The following is a 21,788-nucleotide window of genomic DNA, read 5'->3' on the forward strand; positions in this document are numbered from 1 at the left end:
CATTCACTGGTTCCATTGGAGATTTCGTCCAAACCCCTCACAAAACGGGTTTCGGACGCATGTGCCGACAGGACCATTGACTATAATGGTGCAGACGGATTCACTTTCTGCCCTGTTTTGCACCATTTTCAGGCGTATACGCTTCTGCAGGCGGACACCCAGATACAGTCTACAAACTGTTTTCATCTGCTGCAACAGCGGATGGAAGTAACCAGTGAACTCAGCTGGAACAGCACAGCTCCATTCACTGGGTTAGTTCTCATTGCCAAGAACTGCAACTCAGCTCCTAGAGAAATAGACTAAGCTTGCTATTTCGGAATATACCCCAGTAATACTCACCACTTGTCTGTTCTTCCACCCATGTATTAATTGACTTTCTGCTCTTTTCTGCAGCTTGCGAGAAATCCACGGGTTCAATGTTAGCATGGAAAGATTTTTTAAGTAGTTGTGAATATTGCTAGAAAGAAAGATACATTTGATTTGGTTTAGTTAGGTGATCAGAAAATCTTTAGCAGCATTGAGGCATCATATAGCAGAACAATACAGTTTGTCCACCCAGATCCTGTCCACCGCCATTAACTTGAGAGCGGCGACAGCTATAGGCATAGAAGTGGTGTCTAGATATAGTAAAGTAGCCATGCACTACGAAATGAAACCACCTAAAGCTCCACCTGGTAGAAAACAACGGAGTTAGCATTTTTATATCGAAAACAGAACAAGATAGAGAAAAAAAGTGAATTACAAAGTTGTGGGGCATCATCAATTTAATGCGAATCGACACCTTGCATACAGAAATGCTATTATTAGAACGTGTAAAACTCACAAGGCTGCGGACGTAATGCGATACCTCATGGAGCCCTTCCTACAAGTCATTGGGTATTGTGGCTGCGTGGAGTGGCCTCCACGCTCACCTGACCTGACCCCATTGGACATCTTCCTGTGAGGTCACATCAAACAGCAGGTGTATGCGACCCCTCCACCAACATTGCAAGGACCTATGACGACTTATCACAGATACTTGTGCAAATATGTCACCTACCATATTGCACAACATGCAGCAAGATACAGTATGCTGGCCAGAGTCCAGATGTGCATTGCAGCTGACAGTGGCCACTTTGAGCATCAAAGTAAAATGAGCGCAATATGCGTGACCAGCATTCAATGTTTTGGGGGGGGTCATAAGTTTCATATAGCATTTCTGTATGCAAGGGGTCGATTCGTATTGAATTGATGATACCCTACAATTTTGTAATTCACTTTTTTCTCTATCTCGTTCTGTTTTCGCGATAAAAATGCTAACTCCGTTGTTTTATACCAGGTGGTGCTTTTGGTGGTTTCATTGCCTAGCTCATGGCTACTTTACTATACCTAGACACCACTTCCATTCCTATAGCTGCCGCTGTTCTCAAGTTAATGGTGGTGGAAAGGATATGGGTGGACATACTGTATATAGGTAGTTCATATTTGTAGTCAAATAATCCATTTATTACTGCTTTGCTTACTATGTATTTCTTTATTAGCTTAGACACCTAAAATTTGGACTTACACAGTAAAAGTTAAAACCTCATTAAACATTTTTTAGTGAAGAATTTTTTTTTTTATTTAAATGTTTTGAGTTTTTGTAAGGCTGTGTGCACATACATTTTATCGCGTATTTTCATGCTCTTTCTCTTGCAGATTTTAATCAATACTGCAAGGAAAAAAGCATCCCAGCAAAGTCTATGAGAATCCTGACTTGCTGTGTACATGCTGCTTCTTTTTTCCTTGCAGAGTTTGGTGCTGAAAAAAAGCAGAAACATGTCAATTCATTCTGCGTTTTTTTCCTGCGGATATAATCCATTGCAAAGCTTGATCACTGCAATTGATAATATCTGTCAGTGCTGCACTCGCAGCACTAACACTCTCCGTAGCTCAGTAACCTGATGACCCAAGGTTGCCATGTGATTGCATTACAGGGACCCGATTGCCAAGGAGAGGTAAGCGATCCCTCTCCCTGCCTCCTGAATTCTGCAATTGCATTGATCGCAGCAGTCAGGGGCTTAAACTACTGTGAGCGGTGCGGGCACCGCTCCGAGCAACAAGAGCCAGGTCTCAGCTATAACATCAGCCAGAGACCCGGCGCAATCATGGGGGTACAGCACCTCAACCCCAGTTATTGCCATGACTAAATATAACAAATGAAAAACACTTAACAAGCAACACCGACCCTAGGCCAATTGTTACATTTATTTTTATACCATGATACCGACTCTCAGACAGGGTCTGTGAGTATTACTTATAATTGACCTGTAGTTATACATTTTTTTCTTTCAATTATTCAAGTTAAACAAAATATAATTTTAATATTTCTTTTTATATATAAATGTATTATTTTTTCTTTTTTCAAGTGTCACGCAGTGCAAAAGGTGTAAAGTTTAAAATAAGATATGTTAAAAACAATTCAAGGAAACACCAACACAGGGCAGTGTGGTCCACAAACAGTTGTTATATGAAACACTGACACTGGAGGACACTGACTAAGGACACTGGCCACACCGTACGTGCACATCCAGGAAAAAGCTCTAGCGAAACGCGTCGAGGTGCAGGGCAGTGTGTTCCACATCCTATACTAACGACTGCTGCAGGGTAATTTACTTGCATTTCATACCCCTAACCACCATTGGGAAGTATTGGTGAGCTCTGCAATATTGTTTTGTTGTACTATATATATATATATAAAAACAACAACAAGGCAGAGTCCAGCAATAACGTGAGCAATCCAGGATGCTGTTAAAATTTTTTTTTCTTTTTTATTCAGAAATTCATTAAAATATAATGGTCCAAGCAATTCAGAACAGCATTATCGCAGGAAAATAGCACAGATAGGACTACGCGTCTAGAATCGTGAAGAAGGCGGATTTTACCGCTGAAACGCGTAGTCCTATCTGCGCTATTTTCCTGCGATAATGCTGTTCTGAATTGCTTGGACCATTATATTTTAATGAATTTATGAATAAAAAGAAAGAAACATTTTTTAATAGCATCCTGGATTGCTCACGTTATTGCTGGACTCTGCCTTGTTGTTGTTCACATTTGTATGGATGGACCCCTACGTCCTGATCCGGGCACAACGGAGTTAACCAGGTCAGCTGAGGTTCCAGGTGATTCACAGGATTGAGCTGGTCTACATTGTTGGACATATATATATATATATATATATATATATATATATATATATATAGTTAATTACATGAATGATCATGTCTGTCATATACAATGCACTATGCTAAGCACTTTAATATATGAAAAACTTTTGATCTGATATCAGCCATTATTGTAAAGCTCAATGTCTATTGCTGTATGGACATGGTCATATATAATGCACTACGCTAAGTATTTTAATATAGAAAGACTCTTTATTTGATGTCAGACATTATTTTAATGCTGAATGTCTAATGCTGTATAGACATTTTTTGTAGCTGCTAATTGTTTCATATAACAACTGTTTGTGGACCACACTGCCCTGTGTTGGTGTTTCCTTGAATTGTTTTTAACATATCTTATTTTAAACTTTACACCTTTTGCACTGAGTGACACTTGAAAAAAGAAAAAATAAATTGATGAATAAAAAGAAATATTAAAATTATATTTTGTTTAACTTGAATAATTGAAAGAAAAAAAATGTATGACTACAGGTCAATTATAAGTAATTTATGGAACTAGGGATCTGGTCAACAAACTAAACATTATTATGGACCTATATATTATGTATATAATAAAAGGGTCTGTGAGTAGTTGCAGGCAGATGCTGTCACGTCTAACTGCAGCCAGTCACAGACACCAGGCCGGCCGGTAAGTGGGGAAAGCAATGCATATGTGATGAGCGGCCCAGGAAGTGAAGTAGAGGCCGCGAGAGCAGCGTACAGCCTCACGGGAGCAGTGTGACAGCTGCCTCGGTGATCAGTGAGTATGAAGCGCTTACTCCTACCCCTTTATGCCGGATTCCAAATGTGTTTTTGGAAACGTGAACGCCGAGTTTTAAATGTAATGCTCATGTTTGCTGAGCCCGAACAAAGAAGTTCAGGCTCGTACTGAACCTGAGTTTGGCAAGCCTTTATCGAACAGGTTCACTCATCTCTACTCTCATGAACTTATCTTCTGCAATTGTGGCACCCCTGACACTTCAGTCACCACAGGGTATTCCATCTCACTTAAGGTGCAGTACTCTTACGGGTAAGGAAGAGGTTAATCACTGGTGTTCACTTACACAACACACACACACAGCTTAGGAGCTTTCCCACTGGAACTGGGCTAGAGATGGTCACCATAGCAACGGGACTTCCCCAGCACTAGTGAGTCATCAGGAAGGTGGGGGCAGCATGAGGGAAGTTAGAGAACACACAGACTTTTACCTCAGAATAGTCTGGGACACAAAAGAACACGGCCACTGAGGAGAGTGCTTCCTCAGTTAGGAACGGCCCAACTGGAAGGAGCAGGAGATGACCGGTGGAGCTAGTGAGACAAAGGAGCAACACGGTAGCTGAGGGGTGAGCCTAAGAGCCCCTTCGGAACTGGCATAGTCAGGGTGCAGAGCCCTAGGGTGGTGTACACTCCACGTTGCACCATAAGAATCTGCCTGGAAGGGGGATTTCATGTCCCATTGCCCACCACAACGGTCCCAGCATATAGAGTCAGGAGTCAAGACCACGGTCGTGCCCATATTTGATTCGCGCTGCCTGCAGACGGGACAGGAACTGAACCCAAGGACACTGGGGTCTCTAAGTAGCTTCACACCATGGGGATTCACATGACAGAGCGCAAGGAAGGAAGGTCTCACAGCTTCACAACACCGATGGTGGCCTCTGAATCATACGGGATCGGCTGGGGCCCATCACAGCGGAAACTGGCACTCCAAGGGTAATGACTTAACAGTGAGTAAAAGACCTTGAACCGCATCCACTGTGTCAGCTCATTATTGTCGTCACCGTCGCCCCACGCTCCGGCCACTACTACCCCCTCATCATCCTCCCTGGGGCCTAACTCTACCTGTGAGGAGCTGAATCATCCGAGCTGCGTTACCATCCGCCCCAGAGGACAGCACCTGCAGCGGCGGCTAATCCCTGGCTGCACACCACAAGTGGCGCCACGAGACAACTACTCCCAACATCCCCACCATCTTCCCCTACATCCCTTCGTGGACACCTCGGGGCCACAAACATGGGCCAGGCCTCCATGACATCCCCAAGACCTCTCTTCATCACCGGCCCAGTGACGAGTAAAGAAACCCCTGCCCTGTGGGGTGCTTCGCAATAAAGGTAATTCTTGTTTTTTTTTCTGGGCGGTTATCATTAGAGCTAGATTTATCATAGTGATAATGGTTTTCATGGCTAGATTTAAATATACTGTACATTCAAGGTATTTGCAATTTTCTTTTTAACGTAATGATCAACTGTTGTTTCTATTTAGTTGCATGAGGCACACCTTTTCCTTTAAAAGCAATTCCAGGTGACTACTTGATTAAGCTGTGCAAGAGAATGCCAAGAAAGTAAGGCTATTATCAGAGTGAAAATGCTGTACTTAGACTTAAACCTTAGACTTCACAATCTAGTTAGTTTCACACTTTTTTTTAATCCTTTTTTCTGTGTGTATTATTTTGTGGTTTTGTTGCATTCAGTCGAAATCTACAATATGCACATTACAATAAGTACAAGGAAAACTATTGCATGAACAAGTGTGTCCAGACTATTAACCGATTGACACACACACACACACACACACACACATACATACACACACTCACACATACTCACACACCCACACATACATACACACACTCACACTCACTCATCACTAAAGGGAGAGCAACTGCAGCTACTAAGATAAGCACATGGCTGGCGGCTGCAGCCTCTAGACCAGGGGTCTCAAACTCGGTTGGGTGTATGGGCCGCACACAGGAAAAAAATAATTTGAGGGGCCGCATTCCTTTCAGGACAAAGTGACATTGGTAGTGGTACCATTTTTTCTTTCTATACACCCTTGAATCACTGTTTTTGAACATTTTTCATTGTCCATTATAACAAATGTGTAGTATATATATATATATATATATCTCTACATACATGCACACTTTTTTTTTTACATTTTTTCCCCTTTTTGTAAGTAATACAGTTTTACAATAACCACCGCATAGTAATTTTGGCCAACATCTTGTAGTAATGTGCCCCATCTTGTTTCCCATTCTGTAAAAATGTGCGCATCCTTGTCCCTTTGTAGCAATGTGCCCCAGCCTCAGCTAACACACACACACACACACACACACACACACCCCACCCTGTGCAGCCTCAGCTAACACCACCACCACCCCCACCCTGTGCAGCCTCAGCTAAAACCACCACCACCCCCACCCTGTGCAGCCTCAGCTAACACCACCACCACCCCCACCCTGTGCAGCCTCAGCTATCACCACCACCACCCCCACCCTGTGCAGCCTCAGCTAACACCACCACCACCCCCACCCTGTGCAGCCTCAGCTAACACCACCACCACCCCCACCCTGTGCAGCCTCAGCTAACACCACCACCACCCCCACCCTGTGCAGCCTCAGCTAACACCACCACCCTCACCCTGTGCAGCCTCAGCTAACACCACCACCACCCCCACCCTGTGCAGCCTCAGCTAACACCACCACCCCCCCACCCTGTGCAGCCTCAGCTAACACCACCACCCCCACCCGGTGCAGCCTCAGCTAACACCACCACCCCCACCCTGTGCAGCCTCAGCTAACACCACCACCACCCCCACCCTGTGCAGCCTCAGCTAACACCACCACCCCCCCCACCCTGTGCAGCCTCAGCTAACACCACCACCCCCCCACCCTGTGCAGCCTCAGCTAACACCACCACCCCCCCCACCCTGTGCAGCCTCAGCTAACACCACCCCCCCCACCCTGTGCAGCCTCAGCTAACACCACCACCCCCCCCACCCTGTGCAGCCTCAGCTAACACCACCACCACCCCCACCCTGTGCAGCCTCAGCTAACACCACCACCCCCCCCCCACCCTGTACAGCCTCAGCTAACACCACCACCCCCCCCCCACCCTGTGCAGCCTCAGCTAACACCACCACCCCCCCCCCACCCTGTGCAGCCTCAGCTAACACCACCACCCTCCCCACCCTGTGCAGCCTCAGCTAACACCACCCCCCCCCACCCTGTGCAGCCTCAGCTAACACCACCACCCCCCCACCCTGTGCAGCCTCAGCTAACCCCCCCCCCCACCCTGGGCAGCCTCAGCTAACACCACCACCCCCCCACCCTGTGCAGCCTCAGCTAACACCACCACCCCCCACCCTGTGCAGCCTCAGCTAACACCACCACCCCCACCCTGTGCAGCCTCAGCTAACACCACCACCCCCACCCTGTGCAGCCTCAGCTAACACCACCACCCCCACCCTGTGCAGCCTCAGCTAACACACACACACACACACCACACACACACCCTGTGCAGCCTCAGCTAACACCACCACCCCCCCACCCTGTGCAGCCTCAGCTAACACCACCACCCCCCACCCTGTGCAGCCTCAGCTAACACCACCACCCCCCACCCTGTGCAGCCTCAGCTAACACCACCACCCCCACCCTGTGCAGCCTCAGCTAACACCACCACCCCCCACCCTGTGCAGCCTCAGCTAACACCACCACCCCCCACCCTGTGCAGCCTCAGCTAACACCACCACCCCCACCCTGTGCAGCCTCAGCTAACACCACCACCCCCACCCTGTGCAGCCTCAGCTAACACCACCACCCCCACCCTGTGCAGCCTCAGCTAACACCACCACCCCCACCCTGTGCAGCCTCAGCTAACACACACACACACACCACACACACACCACACACACACCCTGTGCAGCCTCAGCTCACACACACACACACACACACCCTGTGCAGCCTCAGCCAGCAACAGAAACACACTCAACACACACACGCGCGAAAACATTCTTCTCACCTGCTGTCAGCGGCATGCAGGCACGTGGACTCGGTGAAGCCTCAGCTACCACACCCACACACACACACACACACACACACACAGTGCAGCCTCAGCCAGCAACAGAACCACACACACACGGCATGCCACACACACACTGCAGCCTCAGCCAGCAACACAGAACCCCACACACACAAAAACATTCTTCTCACCTGCTGTCAGCAGCACGCAGGCATGTGGACCCGGTAATGATCACAGCTGCTGTCATCGCTGAACTTTCGGCCGGCGCGTGCAAAGCAGTTCTCACTGCACAACAGCCACTGGCCAATCACAGGCAATCATCTGAGGTCATATGCAGCAGGTGCTTGCCTCTGATTGGCAGGCGGCTGTTATTGCGTTCTGCAGTGAGAACTTCACTGTGCGAGGCAAAGACAAAACTGTAGGCTGAAATAAATAACTGGCAGCTGCGGCCCCTGCACCGGTCGCCATCTTTACCAGGTCCACGGGCCTGCGGGCCGCAAGAAGCCACCTGAAGGGCCGCATGCGGGCCGCGTGTTTGAGACCCCTGCTCTAGACGTATGTTTTATCTGTGCTGGGTATCATAATTTGGGGGTCCCCACTCCAATTTTTTTTATTTATTGTACAGCAATCGAGACACACATACAGAGTGGGGGCGCATCTGACTGCAACCAATCAGAGACGTGGCGACTGCCAATTGGCATGTGAAGCAGGGAATATGTATGAAGCATAATGAGCATCCCCAGAAGTACTGTTAGTGCTGCACGGAGACTTGACGCCTGCGCCAATCCCCCTATCCCTTCCACCATTTTAAAGTTCCAGATTCTTGTCCCCATAGACTTATATGGGGACCGGCATCTGGCCAGATATGCAAGATCAATTCCAGGCCCAAACTGTTTTTTTTAACCCGGTTGGACCCTCCGATCTGCAAGTCTGCCCTTCAATATAAATGATGCCGCTAAACTTAGTGTTTTAACCTCTAAATCATGTTGTTCTCAGATTACATAGCAAAAACCTGCTAACAGATTCCTTTTAAAAGATGAACATACACATACAAATAGTTTGTGGTGAAATCCTGGAGACAGATTCCCTTTCCCTTTAAATGCCCCTTTCACATAATAAATACACTTTTATATGCATGTGACATAGATCACATAGGCATTAACTTACCGGAATGATTTGGAAACTCTTTTCACTGAATAGCCTGTTAGCCATTTTCATAGTATAGACGTTAGAGGCCTGATTGATGCTTGAATAAAATTCCTCAAAAACTTGGGGGATGTTTTGTATTTGAATAACATCGGAAGCCTGTTGAGAGCATTTTTAATTACAGTATTTATAATTACACAATGCACTGCTATATATTTCCAAAGATTCATGTGAAAATGAAGACACTGTTATAGAAAATGGTGTACTTTTAGATTCATTCTTCTATGCTTTTCTGATAAAAAAAAAACAAACCTTTTTCTTACTGCAAAACAGCAATTTTATTTTGTGTAGATAAATGTGACGTCCTGGCAAAACCAGGTAGTCACAAATAGGCCCCTGCATAACACCATCCCCCACTTAGGAAACACACAGCCGGCCTGAAACCCTAGTCACCCCCCCTTAGGGAAAGATAGACACACCAGTGGGCGTGACCAGGTGGTTGGGACACGCCCACCCAGGGGTCTAGACAGCCTGGGGCAGGAAAACAAGCAGTTTTAGTTTTGAGTTCAGTTTGGAGAGGAGTGTGGGCTGGAGCTAAGCGTAGCTCCAGCAGGAAATGTTCAAGTTGAACGGTGTCAGGGTAGGAGCGCTGGTACCTTGGCTAGAAGGCAGACGGTGATCTCCGTCAGCAGGAGACGGGAAGACGGCTCGGCAGAACCGAGGTGGACCGGGACAGGGTTGTAGCCCGCCGGTACCGACCCGGAAACTGGAGCACAAAGGGGAATACTCGGACCCTGAATCCAGAACCGGAAACAAGCGGCCTGGTTAATTAACCGATTGAGGCCAGGACTAGAGGTCCTGTCCCACCCAAAGTCCCTCATAGAAGACAACAGCCCACCAATAGGGATAAGAGGTCCCCGCCATGGTCCACAGATCCCACGGACCAGTGTCTGCTGGCACAGCTCCTCAGGCCACATCCAGCCGGGGGCGGACTCTTGAGTTCCAGACCAGGCAGTCCACCATACACAAAGTCAGTGCAGAGGAAAAGGATAGAGACCACCAGCCTGGGTGGGGGACCCGAATGCAACCAGCCGCAGCACTGGCCACCAGCACCTTGGTTTACCAGAGACTTGTGTGATTTATTGACTGTGAGTAAACAAGCATTCCCCTGCCGTCGCTATACCCTGCACCAGAGCCAAGGGGGTCCCGGGGCAACCATCCATACCCACGGAGGGGTTAACATTCAGCTGCCATTACACCTCCCACCGGGTGCCCCATAACAGCAGCAGTGGTGTCCCAACTCACCACACACCGTGGGTGGCGTCACGAACTTAATACGGCCTAGCCCGTACATCTACATCCCCCTCATTTATTTGGGGTGTCCACAAGACCCTCCAGCCACCACCCCAGAAGGCTCGGACCCAAGCAGCGCCGGCTGCTGGCATGGGGGCGGCACATAAAGGCTCCCCAAAGTATGAAGTTGGCCTCACTATAGAGGTATCCCATATTTGTTTGTGAAGTGCAGCAATGGGCGCAGTTATTAAAGCACATATATAAAAGATGATTGTTGTAAATGTTAAAATTCACTAAAAATAAATTAAAAAAAATTAAAAATCAGATCTATTAAAGTTTTTAAAATTAATCAATCCTGTCAGTAAATGCTATAAAGAATGGGCGGGTAATTAATTTTCCCAAAGAGCAATATGAGAGATCGTAACTGTTGTGGAGGTCCGAACCAATAGACTGAAATTAATTCTACTCAATATTACTATTAAAAGGAATCAGTCAGCAGGTTTTTGCTACCTCATCTGAGAGCAGCATGAAGTAGGCAAAGAGATCCTGAATCCAACGATGTATCACTTAGATTACTGGCTGCAGCTGTTCTGACACAATCTGAATTTTTAGCTTCAGTTATGTCGCAGAGTCTAGAGACCTTCCTCGCCCGCCCACTCCAGGCTCTCACTAGAGATAGTACATTGACAGTGAGATGTCAATCACAGCAGGGGGCATGCCCGACTGCTCTGCAAATGCCAGCTAGACCTAGTAATGATAATCACCAGGTAATAAAGCCTTTAGTTTAAGAAAACCACAGCTTAGAGTTCAACAAGAGAATCATGGTTAATTTTTGTTTTTTTAAACCCCTATAGCATGCTGGCCTCAGCTTACATAGCAAATACCTGCTGACAGATTCCGCTTAACACATAAATTACAATTATTATAACTTAATAATTAAGCCCTTTACGACATATGAAATAGGGTAACAAGAAAAAAATGAAAACTCCAGAATCCCTTTTTTTCTGCCACAACATTGCAACAAAAGGCAATCAAAACATTTCATCTACCTACAAATAGTATCAATAAAAATATCAGCTCAGGGCAGAAAAAATGAGCCCTCACATAGCCCCATATCTCGAAGAATGAAAATGGTATGGTTCTTGGAAAATTGCGACACTGGCTTTTTTTTTTTTTTACACATGTTGGAATTTTTTTTTACAATTTACCGTAATAAAAAAAATAAAAAAAAACAAAATATAAAAATATACACATTTGATATGTGCATACTTGTATTGATCTGGAGAATCATATTTTGAAATTTTAAGGCACTTGAAATTGTTTTTCACATTTTCCAGTACACTATGAGGTAGAATTAATGGGGTCATTCAAAAGTGAAACTCATCCAGCAAAAACTAGCCCTTTTACAGCTTTATTGACAAAAAAAAAGTTATGGGTCTTGGAACAAGGGGAGAAAAAAAATGAAAAAATTGAAGTGGCCATGGCGTGACAGGGTTAAGCAGAATTAAGTATCTTGACTTCCCTTTATATACAGTATGAGCTCACAAATAGCCCCTATATACAGTGCCTCACACAGACCCCTAAATACAGTATGAGCCACCATATAGCTCTTCTATATACAGTATGAGCCCCCACATAGCCCCACTGGGTATAGTATGAGCACCCGCAATATTACCTATATACAGTTTCAGACTCCACATAGCCTCCTATATACAAGTAAAGAACAAGAAACAAAGAATCAGCTCACCCAGGTCTTACAGACTCCAATAGAGAACAAATGCTTGGAGATGGTCGGCCCGGCCAAAAATTCCAGGAAAACAGAGAAGATCCAGCACGCGTGTTCAATGTATATAAAACTTGACTTTTATTTATATTCCATTAAAAATCCGATGTCAATCACATCCAGAATATAAAATCCCCATGAAAGATGAGATGCGGTGATGGTACGCGTTTCGAGCTGACACGCTCTTAATCTCAATCCATGTGGATTTGAAAACCAAGTGCACATTTAAAAGAAAACACAGGGGAGGGAAAAAGGTAAAACAGGATATGACATCATAAAAAGAAAAAAGAAATAAAGTCAGATTTATGTGTAAATAAATACAATCAATATATGTTAGAGCATAGCCATTGTACATGGAAATACACACAGTGTGTCTTTCCATGTACATTGGCTATGCTCTAACATATATTGATTGTATTTATTTACACATAAATCTGACTTTATTTCTTTTTTCTTTTTATGATGTCATATCCTGTTTTACCTTTTTCCCTGCCCCGTGTTTGCTTTTAAATGTGCACTTGGTTTTCAAATCCACATGGATTGAGATTAAGAGCGTGTCAGCTCGAAACGTGTACCATCACCACATCTCATCTTTCATGGGGATTTTATATTCTGGATGTGATTGACATCGGATTTTTAATGGAATATAAATAAAAGTTAAGTTTTATATACATTGAACACGAGTGCTGGATCTTCTCTGTTTTCCTCCTATATACAGTATGAGCACCCATATAGCCCCTTATATACACTGAGCCCCACACATAGCTTCTGGAATACATTGTGAGTCCCCACATAGCTTTCTAAATATAGTATGAGCCCTACATAGCCTCCTATATACAGTACATAGCCCCCTGTAAAAAGTATGAGCCCCCCTCAGCCGCCTATATATAGTATGAGCACCCATATAGCCTTCTATAGACAGTATGAGCCCCCATATAGCCTCCTAAATACAGTGTGAGCCATCAAATAGGCCCCCTATATACAGTTTGAGCCCCACACAGCTGCCTATATACATAGACACATACCATACGCATGGAAAAAAAACAAACAAACAAAAAAAAAACAACCAAAACCCGCACACTCATCTTGCTCCCATTTCCCAGTGATCCAGTCTCCGGGGCACTGATTTTCTGTACAGAACACACGATGTGACATTGTGGTGTCTGCTGTCTCACACGCTGATTGGGGGAAGAAGGATCTGGTGGCTCTGTCTTCCACAAATATATTCATCGCTGTCTGTATCCTGAAGATGCAGGTCAGGTAGAGGTGACATCAGGAAATGGGTTGCGATGATGGACAGGCAGTGGGGGAGTGCATGGTGTTGCCCATGAACCAATGTTTTCAGATGTTCGGCTGTCTCGGTTCAGGGGCTGAAAGTGGTACAGACAGAAGGCCAGATGTGACTCGTGGGCCACTCTTTGCCCAGCTCTGCTATAAAATAAAAAAATCGAAACACCAAAATTGCAAAAAAAATAAAATAAAATAATGAAATAAAAGCCTTCAAGACATTCTATCTACCCCAAAGTTATATGCATAAACCAATGAGCTCACCACAAAAAAAAAAGCCTTGATGCAGCCCCATCTGCTCAAAAATGAAAACTTTACTAATTGTCAAACAATGGCAGCACAATAATTTTTTCACTATCTAAATAAAAATAACTGTACAGGTTTGGTATCTCTGTAATCATACTGACCTGAAGAGTCGTATTGTCAGGCCATTTTGTACAGTACAATGAATGCTATGATAACAAACCTAAAACAAAAACAATTGCGTTTTTTTGCCATTTTCACTGCACATAAATTTCTTTTCACATTTTTCAATACATTGAGAGGTGTCGTAAAAAAACCAAAAAAAAAACAAAAAAAAACAACAACTTTTCCTACAAAAAGGAACCCTCACATAACTATGTGTACCTGAAAAAAATTGAAAAAGTTATGCCTCTTGGAAAAAAAGGAAATAAATGAAAACAAAAGGAGTCACTGCATACTGGGGCTTGATAGCATGAGATTGGTTTATACTTATGACACATTTTGGCTGATATTGTGTAAATAATTAGCAAAATAATAGTAGATGTAACGCATTAATGTTTGTACTCAATATTCACAATTTTCACACAGTTTAGATTTACCAGTGAGGGACAGATCTGATTTCCTGATGGTTTTCTGAAGTTTAAAACCTAATACATAAACAGAGAGAAGAAGAAATAAATATTAGCAATGCAAAAAAAACAAAGAAAACAAGAAGCATCTCATCCTAAGTTTTACATTATGACATATGGTAAGCAGATCCATTTACTTGAAATATTCAGAATCTTACATTTTCATAGACCATCTATTTACATGAAATCCTTTAATAGTGTAACATCATCCCCAGGAAAGATATGCCAAACAGCAAGGAACACCTTTTCATATTTTAGGTTCGTTCACATGTATCGTCACAGACTTTCCCCTGTTGCGGAGTTTTGTGAGATGTTCTGAGTCTGAGTCTCACATTGTCTTGTGGGACTCTGCAGATTAAATGAATTCCCTTTCTTTTGGGGAGGATATGGATAATTCCAGGAGCTCCTGACTTCTGGTCAGGTGTTTCTGGTGGAGACCACACCAGGTTCTATAAATACCCTATACGCCCTCCAGAGGGTGTTGGCTATTTCCTATCATTTGGAAGCTAAGCCAGGAGGTGGAAGGATCTGTTATTTACTCTCTCAGTTGTTCTGTTGGCTGCAGCATTGGAGTTCGCTGCAGCATTCTCAGGTGTGTTTGTTCTGGTTTTGAAGTTCCCCAATAGTCTGTTTATTCCCCTTTTATGTTTTCTCTCCTTTGTGCACTTTTTATGGCTCCTTTGTGTATGAGTAAGTTTTGTTGTTGTTGCCCGGTCTGTCCATATTCATTGGTGGGGTGTTTATGACTGTTCTTGCCCTTTCCCCCAGGTGGTGGGTTATGGAGGGGGGGGGTCATAATATCAGGGATGAGGACAGAAGATAGGGCCTAGGGTGATGACCTAGACCTCCCTACCATTGAGGGTACCTCCAGGGTTAGGGTGAGCGCAGGGACTTCAGCTTTAGGGCTAGTAGAAGCTCCCCTGGGTTCACCTAAGTCACTCCGTGACAAGTATAAGGTCTTATTCCAAGTTTTGTAGCCAAAATGTGTGCACATATAAGGAAGGGTCACATCACATTTGCCCAATGCTCAGTGGCTCAGTCGGGGCTTACAGCTGAACCCCCAGAAAATGGCATTCACACATGTGCATGTGGTGCCCCTGAGGGTCCAGTAGCCACAGAGGTACTGCACCTCAGCCAGAGGTGTGATACCCCATTTCCTGGTAAGGAGGAGGGCACAGGCTGTTGTTCATACACTCTTAGTACAGCTACACCACTTCAGACCAGGGTTAGAGAGAGATTGCTCCTTAGGGAGAGCACAGTCCCGGAGCCAGTCTGGAGGTGGGGTTAGTAGTAGGTGGAACATGATAGAACTGAGTGGTAGAAAGTGAAACTAGGCAAAACAAGGGAGAGAGAGAGAACAAGGAACCAGTGGAGGGACAAGGTACTAAGGACTGGAGCCAGATAAGTTCATCCTAGGACAAGGAGGAAGATCAGAAAGAAAGAAAGGAAGAAGGGGTCCCAGAGTCACGGGCAGTGAGAGATCCATCCGCGGGCTCGCATTCACAGCCGATGCACCGGTGTGGAGGGACTAGGCCACAAAGGGGGACCGGCCCTACACTAGTGGAGAACAACCAGGCTCAGCTAGCAAACCCGAGATTGAGGCATCTTCATGCGCCGAAGCCACAGCCACACATGAATCTGCTGAAAAGGTGAACACAGAAGGCCAAGGGAGAGGGTAGGAAAGCCTCCCAAGAAAGACCTGTGGACACCGGCTCAGGGCACTGTGTGTGAGGTGCAGGGCAGGAGGGCGAAGCCAGCGCAGGAAGACAACCAGGACAGGGACACAGAAAGGGACCCTGGTTATGAGCCTCCGAATTACCTGGGGATCGACTGGATCCCGTCATCACAGGACTCAGCACTCCAAGGGCAGCATTTGACCGTCCGGCTGTGATGATCTGGAACTGACAACTGTGACTAAAATACTGCATCCCGCTGTGCCCTGGATTCATTGTCTGTGCCGCCAGCCCCGCACAATTCACAACAGTTCATTAGCTAACAACTGCCTACAGCTGCCCTGGGGCTAGCTCCACCTGTGGAGAGCTGTTCTATCATTGCTGCGTCACCATCTGCCCCAGCGATCCAGTCCAGCAGCGTCGGCCATACCTGACCGAATACCACAGGTGGTGTCACGATTCATTATACCCTGTAAATATTCCCCTCACTACCCCTCGTCATTTAAAATGACACCGCCAGGGTCACGGAGTCGGGCAGTGCCGCTGTGACCTTCCAGGCAGAAACCGGCCTGATTCCGAGTGCCCCCCCACGACCCTAGTGGCCGTGTCACACAGACAGGGCCATTGACTATAATGATGCAGATGGAGCCAGTGTACTCTGTACTGCATCATTTTCGGCCATAATATATACCAAGTTGAGGCTGGCAGCAAGATGTAAGCTTTAGAAAATTCAGAATTTTTTAAAGCCACAAAATTAGTATAGATATTACCATAATTGACCTAACCTCGAGAATCATATCAGGTCATTTTAATTGCACAGTTAATGTAAGATAATGTAAAAATAAACCCCAAACAACAATGGTGGAATTGTATTTTGTCCACTATTTCACCCCAGTTGGAATTTGACATTTTCTCTTACGCTAAATGGTAAAATAAATGACAATTAAAAAATACAACACGTCACACAAAAATAGGTTCTCATATGTACGTGTTGGTGAAAATAATAACATAGGGAGGAAAAAGGGAAGGCACAAAAAAGGAAAATTAGCTGTGTCTTTAAGGGGTTATTAAATAAAATATCCAAGAATATTAGATCTATTTAGACTAAAAAATATTGACATTTAAGAGAGAACATTCACTTTAACCTTTGCTGTGCATATGTCCAGTCTATTTTAGCTTTTTTTTTAAGCACTCCAGGAAACTTCTGTTTAGAAACAGGAAATCCAATGCAAAAATGCCCAAAAAGATGCAAGACAGACAAGAAAACACCATCAAGCTCAAAAACTCAGCCGGTACACCAGTGCAATGAGATATCCCTCCCTATGTCTTCTCACTAGTACTGCATGCCTTCCACTTAGCCTGATTTCTGCCCAGATATAACATTAGCAATATGCTGACACCTATCTCCAAATATGAAAGCAAAAAAAAAGGATGATTGCTACATCTTTATTTTTTTATGACATGTAATATTTAAAATGGTTATTATTTATGTGTTCATCTAATAAAGTGTATGTGATGCAAGAACAGCTTTTTTTGTTTTTATAATTAAAATATCTTTCAATTTGCAATAATAATAGTAATAATAATACTCACATTTGCCATCTGAAATTCAGTATTGCCATTAGTACCAGAAAAAAGCATGGTTAGGGCAGATGCAATGCTCATAGGAGAAAAAAAGATGTTTTTGTCGGTATGTTCATTCAGTTTCTTGAACACGTTCACAGCAAATGTATTATATGAAGTGACCAATGCCTCCATTGTACTCTTCGTAGCAGACCTTAAAGACAAAATATTAAGTATTAATGATTGTATATTTTACTGCAAATATGTTAGTATGCAATAAAAACATGATATTGTCATACTGTGCAGTACTGAATTGAAACGCTAAGTAAGCGCAAAATATTTACATACAATTTAAACTTCAGACGCTCCTAGTACAATCATATGGCTACCTTTATATAACAACGCAGGTTCTTCAGTGAAGACCGTTGCGGTTTGCTGCTACACCAGTGTAAAAGGAATTATTTCTTCATCAAATTAAGTAACAAATCCTTCCTGAATATTTTTTATCTCTGCCTCAACATGTACTGTAACATTTTAACAAATGGTATATGTGTGCCAACAGACAGGAATCATCATGAAAGAAGAGCACAGGAGGGAGGCAACAGACCTCTGAAATTGGTTACTGTTGTAAAAACAATAGAAGCTGGATTAGGGAAAGAGACTATTCTTGTAAAGGGAATGTTAAAGAGGGACCTCATAACATTCCTAGACAAGTGGATTCCAGTATCCAGGAAGGACTAAATTCGTTCAATACTTTAGCTTCTTTTCAGTTTCAGCCATAACACATAACTGAAGTTCAAATATCTATAGAGTTTACACGTTTCAGACCAGTTCGGGCAGTAGTCATCATAACTAGAGATGAGTGGACTCAGTGAATTTGGGGTTCGGCAGGAGTAGTCAAACTTTAGAGTTTAGAAGTTCAGTTCAGGACCCAGACTTAACCTGAACCCTGTTGGAACTCAATGATTGGGCAGTTCGGTGATTCATCCACGTACATCCAGTCATAAACAGGTTCGCTCATCTCTAGTCATAACAGAGAATGGATAAAAACAGTTTATAAAGCACATAGTCAAGAAAAAAAACAAAACACATTTTATTAATTATTGTGTAAATAATACCCAGAAACATGAATTATTGTCATGCTGGGTGTGGGGAGAGACAGCCAGCAAGTGGACTCCTGGGAATAATGGAAGCTGAAACACAAAGTGGGGGGGGAAACAGGGCCTCCTGCACTGACCCTGACACTGTGGGGCCCTGCGCTTGCCCTCAAACCACAAGTACCAATAAGCAGGGCCGTATTTACCATTAGGCACCCGTGGTCCGGTGCCTGGGGCGCCGCATTGCGGGGGGGGGGCGGCACCTTCTGGCTGCAAAAAAAAATATTTTTTTTTTACATCCTCCTCCCCCTCCGTTAGACAGTCTATTAAATCCGCTGTGTTTTCAGAGGGGGGGTGAGAGGCGCACCTCCATCTATCTGTATCTGTGTCTTTAAAACGCGCATACAAATAGACTGCGGGCACAGGGAGCTGATTGACCTCGGAAGTGCCGCCCCCTGCACTTCCGGAGTCAGAGGCGCGCCAATCAGCTCCGTACTGTGGTGGCCAAAACTGTAGATGACGCGGAGGACAGCACACTCACCGGAGCCAGCTGCAGGAGGATGACGGACACCGGAGGAGGAGCTGCAGCTCCGGCAAGAGGATGAGGAGGAGGGTGGCAGCAGCAGCACAGGAGCAGGTGATTAATCACTCGCAGAGTTCCTAGTGAAGTGAAGGGAGGAGAAGGGGAGAGGTGAGGCAGGCAGAGGATATAAAGTTAGGATTGTGGGGGAGGGGCAGAAGAGGCTATAGTCTGAGGATTGTGGGGGAGGGGCCAGCAGAGGCTATAGACTGGGGATTAGGAGGCCTATTATTGTAGTCTGGAGGTTAGGGGGCCTATGACTCAACAGTGTTTAGGGGGGCAGGGGCTATTAGTATAGTCTTAGAGTTAGGGGGCCTATTAAAGAAGATGGTGGTCAAGGGGGCCTATTGCTGTAAAGGGGGAGGTTTAGGCAGCCTTTTGCTGTAGAAGGGGGAGTTAATGGAGCCTGTTGCTGAAGGAGGATGGTTAATGGAGCCTGTTGCTGAAGGAGGAGGGTTAATGGAGCCTGTTGCTGTAGAAGGGGGAGTTAATGGAGCCTGTTGCTGAATGAGGATGGTTAATGGAGCCTGTTGCTGAAGGAGGAGGGTTAATGGAGCCTGTTGCTGAAGGAGGAGGGTTAATGGAGCCTGTTGCTGAAGGAGGAGGGTTAATGGAGCCTGTTGCTGTTGGGCGGGGTTAATGGAGCCTGTTGCTGTTGGGCGGGGTTAATGGAGCCTGTTGCTGTTGGGCGGGGTTAATGGAGCCTGTTGCTGTTGGGCGGGGTTAATGGAGCCTGTTGCTGTTGGGGGGGTTAGGGGGCCTGTTGCTGTAGGAGGGAGTTTAAGGGGGCCCTTTGCTGTAGAAGGGGGGGTTTAGGGAGCCTTTTGCTGTAGGAGGGGGGTTTAGGGAGCCTTTTGCTGTAGGAGGGGGGTTTAGGGGGCATATTGCTGTAGGGGGCCTAATTCTGTAGATGGGGGGGTTAGGGGGGGCTTACAGAGGGAGGGATAATGCAAGGGACAAAATCGATGGGGAAAAGTATAAGGACTTGGTATGTTGGGGGTCTCAGAATGGAGAGGGGTAGATGTAGAAACTTGGCACCCAAGATCAATGTGAACCGTTGTTTTTATTGTGAAGAACTTGTAGGACCAGCACAAGCGCAGATGTTTCGGTCAAAAGACCTTCATCAGTGCGTGCAGAGGGTCCTCAGAAGATATAGTAGCATGGTGAGCGGCGTGGCTGGGTATGACGTGGTGTCCTCCACTGTATGTGGCAGTGCTGGGCTTGTGCTGGTCCTACAAGTTCTTCACAATAAAAACCACTATTCACATTGATCGAGCGCCAAGTTTCTACATCTACTTGAGGCAGTTTTGGACCCTCCTTGTGCCCCCCCAGAAGTGCCGTGTATCAACTCACTAAGTATGGAGAGGGGGAAGCATTGGGAGCTCATTATGGAAAAGGGATAGCATGGAGGTTCAGTATGGGTGGGTCATTATGGGGGGTTCAATATGGAGTGGATCAATGTAGGGGACTCGGTATGAAATGTGAGGTAACGCGGGGGTCTCTGTATGCTGGGTGGGGCAGCGTGGTGGTCTCTGTATGCTGAGTGGGGCAGCGGGGTGGTCTCTGTGTGCTGAGTGGGGCAGCGAGGTGGTCTCTGTGTGCTGAGTGGGGCAGCGAGGTGGTCTCAATATGGAAAAGGGGCAGGCAGCATTTGGAGTACATTAAGAAGGGGCAGCATGGGAGGCTCAGCATGGAGAGGGGCAGAGTGAGCTCCATATGGAGAGGGGCAGCATGAGACATTGTGAGGAGGGGGCAGCATGATGTGAGGACAGTGTGTATATTTCATAATTGAGGAAGGTGTGTTGGGTATAATTTATAAGGGAGGGCAGTATGGTGTTTTAGTTTATTAGGGGCGGTGTGGCGGTCATAGTATATAAGTGGGGAAGGTGAGGTGGGAATATTTTATAGGAGAAGATAGGGTGGAGGTCATGTACATTAAGAGGGATTGTGTGGAGTAATATTCTTTTGTGGGGAGCGCAGTGAGGAGCAGTTATTTTTTTCACAGCATAGGGCTTATTTATGGCACAGCGATTGTGGTTATTGTTATTCAGGAACATTATAATGACATTATTATTTTACAGGACACCATGGTGAGATGTGCTGCAGAAGACCGGAGAAGAGGGAAGTCTGCAGAGACGAGATGTGGATGTGAAGTCATCATGGAGTCGGGGACATGAGAAAACAGCGATCGGTGAGTGAATTATCACAGACCGTAAACTACACTAACATTTACTCAGGTTTAGGGGAAAAAATGACCGGAGTGCTTCTTTAACCGCTTCACGACCATGGACGGATATATCCGTCATGGAGCGTGTCCCGTTTTCAACAGCTGACATGTGTGCCTGCATGTTACGAGTGGAATCGCATTCCACCCGTAACATTAACCCCTTACATCTCACTGCCAAAGTCTGGCAGCGAGATCTATATGCGCGCGGCCATGATTTTTACTTACCGCCGCCCCCATGAGTGATCACGTGACTTTCGGTGGTTGCCATCATAGCACAGGGTCATG

At 45.4% G+C, this 21,788-nt stretch overlaps 1 protein-coding gene across 1 annotated transcript in view; it reads right to left on the bottom strand.

Moving 5' to 3' along the window:
* LOC142243179 (serpin B6-like) overlaps nt 1-18,063 on the bottom strand; it is a 36,586-nt gene extending 18,523 nt beyond the window's left edge. Inside the window, exons 1-5 of the mRNA XM_075314819.1 lie at nt 17,989-18,063; nt 17,630-17,813; nt 14,334-14,381; nt 9,150-9,287; nt 340-457 (exon numbers count right to left, since the gene is read on the bottom strand). Of these exons, the coding sequence (XP_075170934.1) occupies nt 340-457; nt 9,150-9,287; nt 14,334-14,381; nt 17,630-17,794 (469 nt within the window). The 5' untranslated portion in view covers nt 17,795-17,813; nt 17,989-18,063. The remainder of the gene's footprint in view (nt 1-339; nt 458-9,149; nt 9,288-14,333; nt 14,382-17,629; nt 17,814-17,988) is intronic.
* Nucleotides 18,064-21,788: the final 3,725 nt, after the last annotated feature.

Source organism: Anomaloglossus baeobatrachus, chromosome 6, assembly GCF_048569485.1.
Source record: "Anomaloglossus baeobatrachus isolate aAnoBae1 chromosome 6, aAnoBae1.hap1, whole genome shotgun sequence".
Taxonomy (NCBI): domain Eukaryota; kingdom Metazoa; phylum Chordata; class Amphibia; order Anura; family Aromobatidae; genus Anomaloglossus; species Anomaloglossus baeobatrachus.